Source organism: Bombina bombina, chromosome 1 (genome assembly GCF_027579735.1).
Source record: "Bombina bombina isolate aBomBom1 chromosome 1, aBomBom1.pri, whole genome shotgun sequence".
Classification (NCBI taxonomy): domain Eukaryota; kingdom Metazoa; phylum Chordata; class Amphibia; order Anura; family Bombinatoridae; genus Bombina; species Bombina bombina.
Genome location: NC_069499.1, coordinates 1,138,473,967 through 1,138,488,559, shown reverse-complemented (window position 1 = coordinate 1,138,488,559; position 14,593 = coordinate 1,138,473,967). Strand labels below are relative to the sequence as shown.

At 41.6% G+C, this 14,593-nt stretch overlaps 1 protein-coding gene across 2 annotated transcripts in view; it reads left to right on the top strand.

Moving 5' to 3' along the window:
• The window catches only part of KAT2A (lysine acetyltransferase 2A), a 129,375-nt gene that overhangs the window by 56,052 nt on the left and 58,730 nt on the right, over positions 1-14,593 (top strand). For both annotated transcript variants that reach the window (XM_053699002.1, XM_053698993.1), the window contains exons 10-12: positions 3,126-3,334; positions 4,572-4,698; positions 12,551-12,661. In XM_053699002.1, the coding sequence (XP_053554977.1) occupies positions 3,126-3,334; positions 4,572-4,698; positions 12,551-12,661 (447 nt within the window). The remainder of the gene's footprint in view (positions 1-3,125; positions 3,335-4,571; positions 4,699-12,550; positions 12,662-14,593) is intronic.

Below are 14,593 nucleotides of genomic sequence, written 5' to 3'. Positions count from 1 at the left end.
TCGGTGGCTCAATGTATGGAGGTGATAGGTCTCATGGTGTCAAGCATAGATGTCATCCCATTCGCCAGGTTCCATCTCAGACCTCTTCAATTGTGCATGTTGAGACAGTGGAACGGCGATCATTCAGAGCTATCACAGCTGACATCCATGGATGCTCAGACTCGGAACTCCCTCTCTTGGTGGATTCGTCCGGAGCAACTGTCCATGGGGACATGCTTCTTGCGACCGTCCTGGGAGATATTGACCACGGACGCCAGTCTGACAGGATGGGGAGCTGTTTGGGGTGCCAGGATGGCACAAGGAAAGTGGTCCAGGGAGGAGTCTCTCCTTCCGATCAACATCCTAGAACTACGAGCAATTTACAATGCTCTGAAGGCATGGCCTTCTCTGGAGTCGGTCAGTTTCATCAGATTCCAGACCGACAACATTACCTCGGTGGTTTACATCAACCATCAGGGAGGTACGAGGAGCTTCTGGAGTGGGCGGAGTCCCACGACTGCTCGCTCTCAGCGATTCACATTCCAGCTGTGGACAACTGGGAAGCGGACTTCCTCAGCAGACAATCCTTCCATCCGGGGGAATGGTCTCTTCACCCCGAGGTGTTTACTGAGATTTGTCACAGATGGGGAGCGCCGGAGATAGATCTCATGGCGTCCAGACTCAACTGCAAGCTACCTCGATACGGGTCGAGGTCCAGGGATCGCCAGGCAGAGCTGATAGATGCCTTAGTGGTTCCTTGGGGATTCAGCCTTACCACTTCTACCTCGTGTAGTGGCACGCATCAAACAGGAGCGGGCCCCTGCCATTCTGGTGGGGATGTCATCCTCTCTGCCGTGGAGGTTACTCTGTCACAGAGATCTGCTGTCACAGGGCCCCTTTCAACATCTAATTTTAGATTCTCTGAGGCTGACTGCGTGGAGATTGAACGCCTAGTCTTAGCCAACAGAGGATTTTCAGAAAGTGTGATTGATATTCTAATTAAGGCAAGGAAGCCAGTCACTTGTCGCATCTACCATAAGGTGTGGAGGACTTACTTGTCCTGGTGTGAGAAGCATGGATATCCTTGGCATAAGGTGAATGTATCCAGGATTCTGTCCTTTCTCCAAGATGGTTTGGAGAAGGGTCTTGCCGCTAGTTCCTTAAAGGGACAGATTTCATCATTATCGGTTTTGTTGCATAGGAGACTCGCTGAGCTGTCTAGAATCAGGCCTGTCTTTAAACAGTCGGCTCCACCTTGGAGCTTAAACTTAGTCCTTAAGGTTTTGCAGAGGGTTCCGTTTGAACCTATGCATTCCATAGACATTAAGATTCTGTCCTGGAAGGTTCTCTTCCTGTTGGCTATTGCATCGGTACACAGAGTATCTGAACTAGCTGCCTTGCAATGCGATCCTCCTTATCTGGCGTTTCATGCGGATAAGGCTGTACTTCTCACTGGGTTGGGGTTTCTCCCCAAGGTCGGCTCCGCCTTGGAGCTTAAACTTAGTCCTTAAGGTTTTGCAGAGGGTTCCATTTGAACCTATGAATTCCATAGACATTAAGATTCTGTCCTGCAAGATTCTCTTCCTGTTGGCTATTGCATCGGCACGCAGAGTATCTGAACTAGCTGCCTTGCAATGTGATCCTCCTTATCTGGTGCTTCATGCGGATAAGGCTGTACTTCTCACTGGGTTGGGGTTTCTCCCCAAGGTGGTGTCTAACTGTAACATCAACCAGGAAATAGTTGTTCCTCCTTTGTGTCCTAACCCTTCTTCAAAGGAGAGGTTACTTCATAACCTGGATGTGGTTTGTGCCTTAAAGTTCTATCTTCAGGCTACAAAGGATTTCAAATAGAAATTCCGGATTTAGTGCAGAATTATATGATCGTGTGATTTATGATCCATAACTAGCTAGCGTGAATATTCACTCCTAAATTGGAGTCCCACTTCTAGCGGGATTACACTTAGCTATTAGAGAACTTGTGTCAAATATCCTGGTTATTAGACGTATCTGTGGTACAGAGGCTGTTAGAGCCGCAGCGGCAACTTGTGAGTGTAGCAGTTGCAAGACTTGAATAATTGCAAACAGTAGCAAAAGGCAGAGTAAGTATCGTTTCACTTACCCCCCATGTCTGTTGCGGCGTTCACGCCTTTGGCTCACACAACAGGTAAGTGCTTCTGTTGATTGCTGTCCTGTGCTGTTGATCTCTCTGTTTGCTGTGCCAGGTCTGTTTTATGGATTACTAATAAAGTACACGTTTTATTATACTTATATCTCTCCTCTCTCTCCTTCCTACTCTGGAACTGTGAATTTTGTTTGGCATTACAAAGGATTTCAGACAGTCTACATCTCTTTTCGTGGTGTATTCTGGGAAGCGCTGTCTTTTTGGTTGAGGAGCTTGATTCGCTTGGCTTATGAGACAGCGGGACATAAGCCTCCTCAGGGGATAACGGCTCATTTAACTAGAGCTGTGGCTTCGTCTTGGGCCTTCAAGAATGAGGCTTCTATGGAGCAAATTTGTAAGGCGGCTAGCTGGTCCTCCTTACACACTTTTACATTTTTACAAAGTTGACGTTTTTGCTTTTGCGGAAGCTGTTTGTGGGAGAAAGGTTTTGCAGGCTGTGGTGCCCTCAGATTAGGGTCCGCCTTTTACCCTCCCGGCTTCATTCAGTGTCCTCTAGAGCTTTGGTATATGTTGCCAATAGTAATGAATGAAGCCGTGGACTCTCCTCCCCTTTAGATGGAAAACATACATTTTGCTTACCTGATAATTTCACTTCCATCGAGGGGAGGACATGGCTCCCACCCGTATCTCAGTTGGGCGGCCCTAAATGTATTCATCTTCTGGCACTTTTTTTACCCTGATATTTCTTCTACTGTTCCTGGTTCCCTCGGCAGAATGACTGGGGGATGAGGGAAGTGGGGCAGGTATTTAAGCCTTTGGCTGGGGTGTCTTTGCCTCCTCCTGGTGGCCAGGTTCTTAATTCCCAATAGTAATGAATGAAGCTGTGAACGCTCCTTCCCTCGATGAAAATGAAATTATCAGGTAAGCATAATTTATGTTTTTCTTGGTATCTAATAGTTTCTGACTCAGTCATGCATTTGTCAAATGTTTTCTTTTGTATTTGTCTTTTCTCATCATTTGACAGACAAGTTTGCTATCAGCTAATGCAGCCCGAGATGAGACGGCCCGTTTGGAAGAAAGGAGAGGGATTATAGAATTTCATGTGATCGGAAACTCTTTATCTCAGAAATCCAACAAAAAGATCCTTATGTGGCTTGTTGGACTGCAGAATGTGTTCTCTCATCAGCTCCCTCGGATGCCTAAAGAGTATATAACCCGTCTTGTCTTTGACCCGTGAGTAAATACTCCATGTTAATTGCCTGTTTTGCTTAAAGGGACATTGTAGACTTTGAGATGGTAATTTAAAATGATAAATCATATATATATATATATATATATATATATATATATATATATATATATATATATATATATATATATATATAAGAAAACTCTGCAATATGCTTTCATTTAATCCCCCCCCCCCCCTTTTTCCCTGCAATTCCATTCTGAAATTCTGAGCTTTTCAGTTCCTGTTAGAAATGGAAGTGCAGAACACTGTTATATTCCACACAGCCATTGGCTGCACACTCAAGTGACCTATTTATAACTGTCCTTAATTGGCCACGGCAGAGAAGGTAACCTAAGTTACAACACTTGTTTTGTCAATATTAAACAGCTAATGAAACTTATAAAATACATATACATGTTATTCTCAGACTAATCTTTTCTTTAGATATATCATTCTATCTAGTATTTATTTAGTGTTTAATGTCCCTTTAACAACTCAAACTTGTTATGTTTGAAAATAATATTTTGACCTGTTGGGTAACAGCTATATTTAAAATAAGACTTATATGACTTAAAGGGCAATTACAGAGGAGGGAAATATACACTCATTCATTAGACCATGCAATTGTATCACTATCAACACTGGAAATCTGTGTTTAACCCCCACATAGGGATTTAACACATTAGTTAAAGATTTGCTTGGGAACCACAGAAAACTGCTATTCCCATGCAGAAACCGCTGCTGAGCCAATCAGCAGAGCTAGTTTTTCAGATGGGTGTTGCAACTAGTGCTCTGTTGGTCCAAGAAGTACTTCTAATATGTGTCAAACCCCTTAGTGGGGGTTAAACACAGATTTGCAGGGTAAGTAGTGATATAATTTACTTGCTGTAATGAATGAGAGCATGTCATTTCTTCCATATAATGGCCATTTAAATAATGAAGCTGGACATGTTATCCCAAAAAAACCCTAAAATTTTAAGATTGTGCTAAATTAGAAGAAGCAGAGGCTTCTTGAACTATCTCAACAACAAATGCCTTGGGACACGTGGACAGGAATATAATGAACTTCTGAACAAAAAATCTTTCTTTACTAAAATTTCATTTCATTCTACCTATTTATTTTTTTTTGGTGGTTTTATTGATTTTTTTATTTTGACAATCTTATTATTTAAACGGAATTGAAACTTGTATCTGTTGCTGGTTGTTCATCTATAGTGATTTTATTTCCTCCACTTATAGCAAACACAAAACTCTGGCTCTGATTAAAGATGGTCGCGTTATTGGAGGCATTTGTTTCCGAATGTTTCCTACTCAAGGTTTCACAGAAATTGTGTTCTGTGCGGTGACATCCAATGAGCAAGTCAAGGTTTGAATACTTCTTTTTTGTTTACATACATACCTCCTCGTGCACTCTGCACAGTTGTACATGATGAGACTGAAATATGCCATAATAAAATGTAGGCACTGAGGCCCTTCAACGGTTGCCATTTGGAACAAGCACCGTTTTCTAGATGGGTGTTACAGATAAACAAGTAAAGTATATTACAATGCTTTATTTTCCTTTTAATATTTGGTCATTAACCAAACATTAAAGGGATAGGAAAATCAAAATTAAACTTGCAAGAATCAGAGCATGTAAGTTTAAGACACTTTTTTAAAATCACTTCTATTTTTTAAATGTGCTTTGTCTTCTTGGTATCCATTGTTACAAACGAATACGTACATATCCTACACTAGTGGGAGCTAGCTACTGATTGGTACCACTACCCTCACACATTTGTCTCTTGTGATTGGCTAACTAGATGTTTTCAGATAACTGCTAGTAGTGCAATGCTGTTCCTTCAGCAAAGGATAACAAGAGAATGAAGCATATTTGATAATAAAAGTAAATATGAAATATGTTCTATCCGAATCTTGAAGTACATTTTTGGTCTTTCCTGTCCCTTTAAGGAAAATAAAACGTTGCAATATACATTACTTGTTTAACTGTAACACCCCTGTTGAAAACTGTGCTTGTTCCAAAGCACAACCTATGAAAGGTCTCAGTGCCTTCGTTTAAGCATAAAGGAAGACACTGAGACCCTTCATAGGTTGTGCTTTGGAACAAGCACAACCTATAAAGGGTCTCAGTGCCTTCCTTTATGCTTAAAGGGACAGTCTACTTGAAATGTTTTATTGTTTAAAAAGATAGATAATCCCTTTATTACCCATTCCCCAGTTTTGCATAACCAACACTGTTATATTAATATTCTTTTTACCTCTGTGATTACTTTGTATCTATGCCTTTGCAGACGCCCACCTTATCTCTGGTCTTTTGACAGACATTCATTTTAGCCAATCAGGGCTGACTTGTGCTCACTCCCACAGAGTTATTTATAATGTTATCTATATGGCACACATGAACTAGCAGTGTCTGTAAAAAACTGCACTAAGCTAAGAGGGGCCTTCAATGGCTTAGAAATCGGTTTATGAGCCTACCTAGGTTTAGTTTTCAACAAAGAATACAAAGAGTACAAAGCAAATTTGATGATAAAAGTACATTGGAATGTTGTTTAAAATTGTATTCCCTATCTGAATCATGAAAGTTTAATTTTGACTTGAGTGCCCCTTTTAAAGAACCATTAAATAACGCAGAATTATATAATTATAATTAACAAGTGCGCAATAAAAATTTCAAATAACCAGTAGATTTTTTTTTTTTTTCTGGTAAATATATTTTCCCCATTTGCTTGCCCCCTGCATCATGTGACAGCCATGAACCAATCACAAACTAGTATACTTATACACTGTGCACATGCTCAGTAGTAGTTGGTTCCTTAGAAAGTGTGCAAATAAAAAGAGTGACAATTGAAGTAAATTGGAAAGTCTCTTAACACTGCATGCTCTTTCTGAATAATGAAAGTTTGATTTTGGTGTCCCTTCGTAGCAACATGAGACTCTTTGAGATTGTCAAATAAAACCTTTAATTATGCATAGTGAAACAACTTTGCAATATAAGTTCATTATTTCTCTTGTTAAGTGTATCCAGTCCACGGATCATCCATTACTTATGGGATATTCTCCTTCCCAACAGGAAGTTGCAAGAGGATCACCCACAGCAGAGCTGCTATATAGCTCCTCCCCTAACTGTCATATCCAGTCATTCTCTTGCAAGCCTCAACCAAGATGGAGGTCGTAAGAGGAGTGTGGTGTTTTATACTTAGTTTATTCTTCAATCAAAAGTTTGTTATTTTTAAATGGTGCCGGAGTGTACTGTTTATCTCAGGCAGTATTTAGAAGAAGAATCTGCTTGCGTTTTCTATGATCTTAGCAGAAGTAACTAAGATCCATGGCTGTTCTCACATATTCTGAGGAGTGAGGTAACTTCAGAGAGGGAATGGCGTGCAGGTTTTCCTGCAATAAGGTATGTGCAGTTAATATTTTTCTAGGGATGGAATTTGCTAGAAAATGCTGCTGATACCGAACTAATGTAAGTAAAGCCTTAAATGCAGTGATAGCTACTGGTATCAGGCTTATTAATAGAGATGCATACTCTTATAAAAATGTAATATAAAACGTTTGCTGGCATGTTTAATCGTTTTTATATGTATTTGGTGATAAAACTTATTGGGGCCTAGTTTTTTTCCACATGGCTGGCTTGAATTTTGCCTAGTAACAGTTTCCTTAGGCTTTCCACTGTTGTAATATGAGTGGGAGGGGCCTTTTTTAGTGCTTTTCTGTGCAGCTAAAAATACTGACAGAGACATTCAGTTTCCCTCTGCATGATCCAGGACATCTCTGGAGGGCTCAAAAGGCTTCAAAGTCGTTTTTGAGGGAGGTAAAAAGCCACAGTAGAGCTGTGGCAGTTGTTGTGACTGTTTGAAAAAAAAAAAAAAAAAAGTTTTTATCTTTTATTATTCCATTTTGGGTATTAAGTGGTTAATCATCCATTTGCAAGTGAGTGCAATGCTCTGCTAACTTGTTACATACACTGTAAAAATTTCGTTAGTGTAACTGCCTTTTTTCACTGTTATTTCAAATTTTGACAAAATTTGTGTTTCTTAAAGGTGCAGTAACGTTTTTTATATTGCTTGTAAACTTGTTTAAAGTGTTTTCCAAGCTTGCTAGTCTCATTGCTAGTCTGTTTAAACATGTCTGACACAGAGGAAACTACTTGTTCATTATGTTTGAAAGCCATGGTGGAGCCCCATAGGAGAATGTGTACTAAATGTATTGATTTCACCTTAAACAGTAAAGATCAGTCTTTATCTATAAAAGAAATATCACCAGAAGATTCTGACGAGGGGGAAGTTATGCCGACTAACTCTCCCCACGTGTCAGACCCTTCGCCTCCCGCTCAGGGGATGCACGCTAATATGGCGCCAATTACATCAGGGACGCCCATAGCGATTACCTTGCAGGACATGGCTGCAATCATGAATAATACCCTGTCAGAGGTATTATCCAGGTTGCCTGAATTAAGAGGCAAGCGCGATTGCTCTGGGGTTAGGAGAAATACAGAGCGCGCAGATGCTGTAAGGGCCATGTCTGATACTGCGTCACAATATGCAGATCATGAGGACGGAGAGCTTCAGTCTGTGGGTGACATCTCTGATTCGGGGAAACCTGATTTAGAGATTTCTAATTTTAAATTTAAGCTTGAGAACCTCCGTGTGTTGCTTGGGGAGGTATTAGCTGCTCTGAATGACTGTAAAACAGTTGCAGTACCAGAGAAATTGTGTAGGCTGGATAAATACTATGCGGTACCGGTGTGTACTGATGTTTTTCCTATACCTAAAAGGCTTACAGAAATTAGCAAGGAGTGGGATAGACCGGGTGTGCCTTTTTCCCCACCTCCTATATTTAGAAAAATGTTTCCAATAGACGCCACTACACGGGACTTATGGCAGACGGTCCCTAAGGTGGAGGGAGCAGTTTCTACTTTAGCAAAGCGTACTACTATCCTGGTTGAGGACAGTTGTGCTTTTTCAGATCAAATGGATAAAAAATTGGAGGGTTACCTTAAGAAAATGTTTATTCAACAAGGTTTTATTTTACAGCCCCTTGCATGCATTGCGCTTGTCACGGCCGCGGCGGCATTCTGGTTTGAGGCCCTGGAAGAGGCCATCCATACAGCTCCATTGACTGAAATTATTGACAAGCTTAGAACACTTAAGCTAGCCAACTCATTTGTTTCTGATGCCATTGTTCATTTGACTAAACTAACGGCTAAGAATTCCGGATTCGCCATCCAAGCGCGTAGGACGCTATGGCTTAAATCCTGGTCAGCTGACGTGACTTCGAAGTCTAAATTACTCAACATTCCTTTCAAGGGGCAGACCTTATTCGGGCCTGGTTTGAAGGAAATTATTGCTGACATTACTGGAGGTAAGGGTCACACCCTTCCTCAGGACAGGGCCAAAGCAAAGGCCAAGCAGTCTAATTTTCGTGCCTTTTGAAATTTCAAGGCAGGTGCAGCATCAACTTCCTCCGCTTCAAAACAAGAGGGAACTTTTGCTCAATCTAAGCAGGCCTGGAAACCTAACCAGTCCTGGAACAAAGGCAAGCAGGCCAGAAAGCCTGCTGCTGCCCCCAAGACAGCATGAAGGAACGGCCCCCTATCCGGCGACGGATCTAGTAGGGGGCAGACTTTCTCTCTTCGCCCAGGCGTGGGCAAGAGATGTTCGGGATCCCTGGGCGTTGGAGATCATATCTCAGGGATATCTTCTGGACTTCAAAGCTTCCCCTCCACAAGGGAGATTTCATCTTTCAAGGCTATCTGCAAATCAGATAAAGAAAGAGGCATTCCTACGCTGTGTGCAAGACCTAGTTATGGGAGTGATCCATCCAGTTCCGCGGACGGAACAAGGACAGGGTTTTTATTCGAATCTGTTTGTGGTTCCCAAAAAAGAGGGAACCTTCAGACCAATTTTGGATCTAAAGATCTTAAACAAATTCCTCAGAGTTCCATCTTTCAAAATGGAAACTATTCGGACCATCCTACCCATGATCCAAGAAGGTCAGTACATGACCACAGTGGATTTAAAGGATGCCTACCTTCACATACCGATTCACAAAGACCATCATCGGTTTCTAAGGTTTGCCTTTCTAGACAGGCATTACCAATTTGTAGCTCTTCCCTTCGGATTGGCTACAGCCCCGAGAATCTTTACAAAGGTTCTGGGCTCACTTCTGGCCGTTCTAAGACCGCGAGGCATAGCGGTGGCTCCGTATCTAGACGACATCCTGATACAGGCGTCCAGCTTTCAAGTTGCCAAGTCTCATACAGAGATAGTTCTGGCATTTCTGAGGTCGCACGGGTGGAAAGTGAACGAGGAAAAGAGTTCTCTATCCCCACTCACAAGAGTCTCCTTCTTAGGTACTCTTATAGATTCTGTAGAAATGAAAATTTACCTGACGGAGTCCAGGTTATCAAAACTTCTAAATGCTTGCCGTGTTCTTCATTCCATTCCGCGCCCTTCGGTAGCTCAGTGTATGGAGGTAATCGGCTTAATGGTAGCGGCAATGGACATAGTGCCATTTGCGCGCCTTCATCTCAGACCGCTGCAATTATGCATGCTGAGTCAGTGGAATGGGGATTACACAGATTTGTCCCCTCTGCTAAATCTGGATCAAGAGACCAGAGATTCTCTTCTCTGGTGGTTGTCTCGGGTACACCTGGCCAAGGGTATGACCTTTCACAGGCCAGATTGGACAATTGTAACAATAGATGCCAGCCTTCTAGGTTGGGGTGCAGTCTGGAATTCCCTGAAGGCACAGGGATCGTGGACTCAGGAGGAGAAACTCCTTCCAATAAATATTCTGGAGTTAAGAGCGATATTCAATGCTCTTCTGGCTTGGCCTCAGTTAGCAACACTGAGGTTCATCAGATTTCAGTCGGACAACATCACGACTGTGGCTTACATCAACCATCAAGGGGGAACCAGGAGTTCCCTAGCGATGTTAGAAGTCTCAAAAATAATTCGCTGGGCAGAGTACCACTCTTGCCACCTGTCAGCAATCCATATCCCAGGCGTGGAGAACTGGGAGGCGGATTTTCTAAGTCGTCAGACTTTCCATCTGGGGGAGTGGGAACTCCATCCGGAGGTGTTTGCTCAGTTGATTCATCGTTGGGGCAAACCAGAGTTGGATCTCATGGCGTCTCGCCAGAACGCCAAGCTTCCTTGTTACGGATCCAGGTCCAGGGACCCAGAAGCGACGCTGATAGATGCTCTAGCAGCGCCTTGGTTCTTCAACCTGGCTTATGTGTTTCCACCGTTTCCTCTGCTCCCTTGACTGATTGCCAAAATCAAACAGGAGAGAGCATCGGTGATTCTGATAGCACCTGCGTGGCCACGCAGGACTTGGTATGCAGACCTAGTGGACATGTCATCCTTTCCACCATGGACTTTGCCTCTAAGACAGGACCTTCTGATACAAGGTCCTTTCAATCATCCAAATCTAATTTCTCTGAGACTGACTGCATGGAGATTGAATGCTTGATTCTATCAAAGCGTGGCTTCTCCGAGTCAGTCATTGATACTTTAATACAGGCACGAAAGCCTGTTACCAGGAAAATCTACCACAAGATATGGAGTAAATATCTTTATTGGTGTGAATCCAAGAATTACTCATGGAGTAAGGTTAGGATTCCTAGAATATTGTCTTTTCTCCAAGAGGGCTTGGACAAAGGATTATCAGCTAGTTCCTTAAAGGGACAGATTTCTGCTCTGTCTATTCTTTTGCACAAGCGTCTGGCAGAGGTTCCAGACGTCCAGGCATTTTGCCAGGCTTTGGTTAGAATTAAGCCTGTGTTTAAACCTGTTGCTCCCCCGTGGAGCTTAAACTTGGTTCTTAAAGTTCTTCAAGGAGTTCAGTTTGAACCCCTTCATTCCATTGATATTAAACTTTTATCTTGGAAAGTTCTGTTTTTCATGGCTATTTCCTCGGCTCAGAGAGTCTCTGAGCTGTCTGCCTTACAATGTGATTCTCCTTATCTGATTTTTCATGCAGATAAGGTAGTCCTGCGTACCAAACCTGGGTTTTTACCTAAGGTGGTTTCTAACAAGAATATCAATCAAGAGATTGTTGTTCCATCATTGTGTCCTAATCCTTCTTCAAAGAAGGAACGTCTTTTACATAATCTGGACGTAGTCCGTGCCTTGAAGTTTTACTTACAAGCTACTAAAGATTTTCGTCAAATATCTACCCTGTTTGTCGTTTACTCTGGACAGAGGAGAGGTCAAAAAGCTTCGGCAACCTCTCTTTCCTTTTGGCTTCGGAGCATAATACGCCTAGCCTATGAGACTGCTGGACAGCAGCCCCCTGAAGGGATTACAGCTCATTCCACTAGAGCTATGGCTTCCACCTGGGCCTTTAAAAATGAGGCCTCTGTTGAACAGATTTGCAAGGCCGCGACTTGGTCTTCGCTTCACACTTTTTCCAAATTTTACAAATTTGATACTTTTGCTTCTTCGGAGGCTGTTTTTGGGAGAAAGGTTCTTCAGGCAGTGGTTCCTTCCGCTTAATCCTGCCTTGTCCCTCCCATCATCCGTGTACTTTAGCTTTGGTATTGGTATCCCATAAGTAATGGATGATCCGTGGACTGGATACACTTAACAAGAGAAAACATAATTTATGCTTACCTGATAAATTTATTTCTCTTGTAGTGTATCCAGTCCACGGCCCGCCCTGTCCTTTAAAGGCAGGTCTAAATTTTAATTAAACTACAGTCACCACTGCACCCTATGGTTTCTCCTTTCTCTGTTTGTTTTCGGTCGAATGACTGGATATGACAGTTAGGGTAGGAGCTATATAGCAGCTCTGCTGTGGGTGATCCTCTTGCAACTTCCTGTTGGGAAGGAGAATATCCCATAAGTAATGGATGATCCGTGGACTGGATACACTACAAGAGAAATAAATTTATCAGGTAAGCATAAATTATGTTTTTTTTTACCCCCTATTCCTGTAATTTAACTCTGAATATTGTGAGTTTTCCAATTATGAGAATTGGATGTGCACACTACAGACTTCACAAGCCTAACTATTCTACATATATGCCCCTATTTGGCAAGACGGTGATAATTTTGCTAACAACAAGAGTCTACTCCAATAACAAATTGGGCTGATCTTCCAAAAAAGTCAAGTGGTGGGGTAGTTTAGCTATTAACAAAACAAATGCCGCAAATTAGGAAAAGTTTCTTACTGAGATAAATTAAGTATCTAATGTTTCTTTACAGGGTTATGGGACACACTTAATGAATCACTTGAAAGAATACCACATCAAACACAACATTCTGTACTTTCTTACGTACGCTGATGAATATGCAATTGGATACTTCAAGAAACAGGTATGTTTTAGTGCTTTCAGCAGCAAAGGCTAGACATTATAAGCACATACTCAGGTTGGCAATAAGAGATTTTGTACAATCTCATTTTAAATAAAAAAAAAAAAAACCTTTTCAGTTCCATTGTTTAATGAAGTACCCTTACAGATTTAAGAAACGGGGAGTCACCTGGATTTAAAATGTGAACAAACTAAAAACAAACTGTTGTAAAGCTCAGTTGTAATAATTTTCTTTCTTTTTTTTTTATTGATATTTCTTCTACAAGATATGACGAGTCCACGGATTTCATCCTTACTTGTGGGATATTAACCTGCTAATGGGAAGTGGCAAAGAGCACCACAGCAGAGCTGTATATATAGCTCCTCCCTTCCCTCCACCTCCAGTTATTCTCTTTGCCTGTGTTAGTAATAGGAAGAGGTAAAGTTTGGTGTTAGTTTAGATTCTTCAATCAAGAAGTTTTTTATTTTTAAAATGGTGCCAGAGAGTACTATTTTTCTCAGGGGGAAATTGTCAGTCTATTGCCTCCCAAGTGGAGTGGAGACATCTTAGTTTCTGCCCTGTTGTTGATGATCTTAGCGAACATTATCTAAGATCCATGATGGTTCCCACAACACAGCTGAAGGTAGTGTAAGAAGATCTTCAGTGTGGAGAACAGAGTCTTGCTACAAGCAGCATTGAGGTATGTTCAGTCTTTTGTTTCTGGGGAGATTTGAATCAAAACAGACTGACATTGTCCCCTATGTGGGGAAGGGTAAGCAGTATGCACTAATGAAAAGAGATGGTGTACTTGAAATCCCTTTATTTTATGTTATTTGCCAAAAGTATGCAAAGACCTTTGTGTCTTATCTTGGGCTGGACGCTGGGAGATGCGTTTTTTTTGCTTGAGGGCTGTTAACTTTATTTCTGGTGCAGGACTGCAGGGTTACGATTTTGCCTGCATATACAAGAGGGCACATGGCATATATTTTTTATTTTTCATCATGTTGTGTGTACTGCGACCCATGCAGGTCTTAGTCAGGTTTTGAGTACGCCCCAGTTTTCCTCCGGATCGCATAGCAGCAGAGACTGGGGCTCTGATAGGCCTAATTTGTCTACAAACCTATCGAAAAGTACTTTCACGCTATAACAGCTACAACAACTTCATTCCAGGGGCAGGTAGGCGCCACAGCAGAGCTGTGGCGTGGTGCAGGGGCCATATTTATATAATTAATAAAATCCTGTTATAAACGATATATTTTGTATTTTTGCATATATAAGCAAGTGGATGCAATATTAAAGGAGTATTTTGGGCACTTTTAAATAGTTTTTTTGGTCAAAAAAGCGTTTTTGCAGTTTTCAGAAAAATAGTTGCGCTTTTAAAATTTAAAGGCGCAGTACAGTTTTTTGGCATTCATTTTTCTCTTGTTAAGTGTATCCAGTTCACGGATCATCCATTACTTGTGGGATATTCTCCTTCCCAACAGGAAGTTGCAAGAGGATCACCCACAGCAGAGCTGCTATATAGCTCCTCCCATCACTGCCATATCCAGTCATTCTCTTGCAACTCTCAACTAAGATGGAGGTCGTAAGAGGACTGTGGTGTTTTATACTTAGTTTATTTCTTCAATCAAAAGTTTGTTATTTTTAAATGGTACCGGAGTGTACTGTTTATCTCAGGCAGTATTTAGAAGAAGAATCTGCCTGCGTTTTCTATGATCTTAGCAGACGTAACTAAGATCCTTTGCTGTTCTCACATATTCTGAGGAGTGAGGTAACTTCAGAGGGGGAATAGCGTGCAGGTTTTCCTGTAATAAGGTATGTGCAGTTAAAATATTTTTCTAGGGATGGAATTTGCTAGAAAATGCTGCTGATACCGAAGTAATGTAAGTAAAGCCTTAAATGCAGTGATAACGACTGGTATCAGGCTTATTAATAGAGATACATACTCTTATAAAA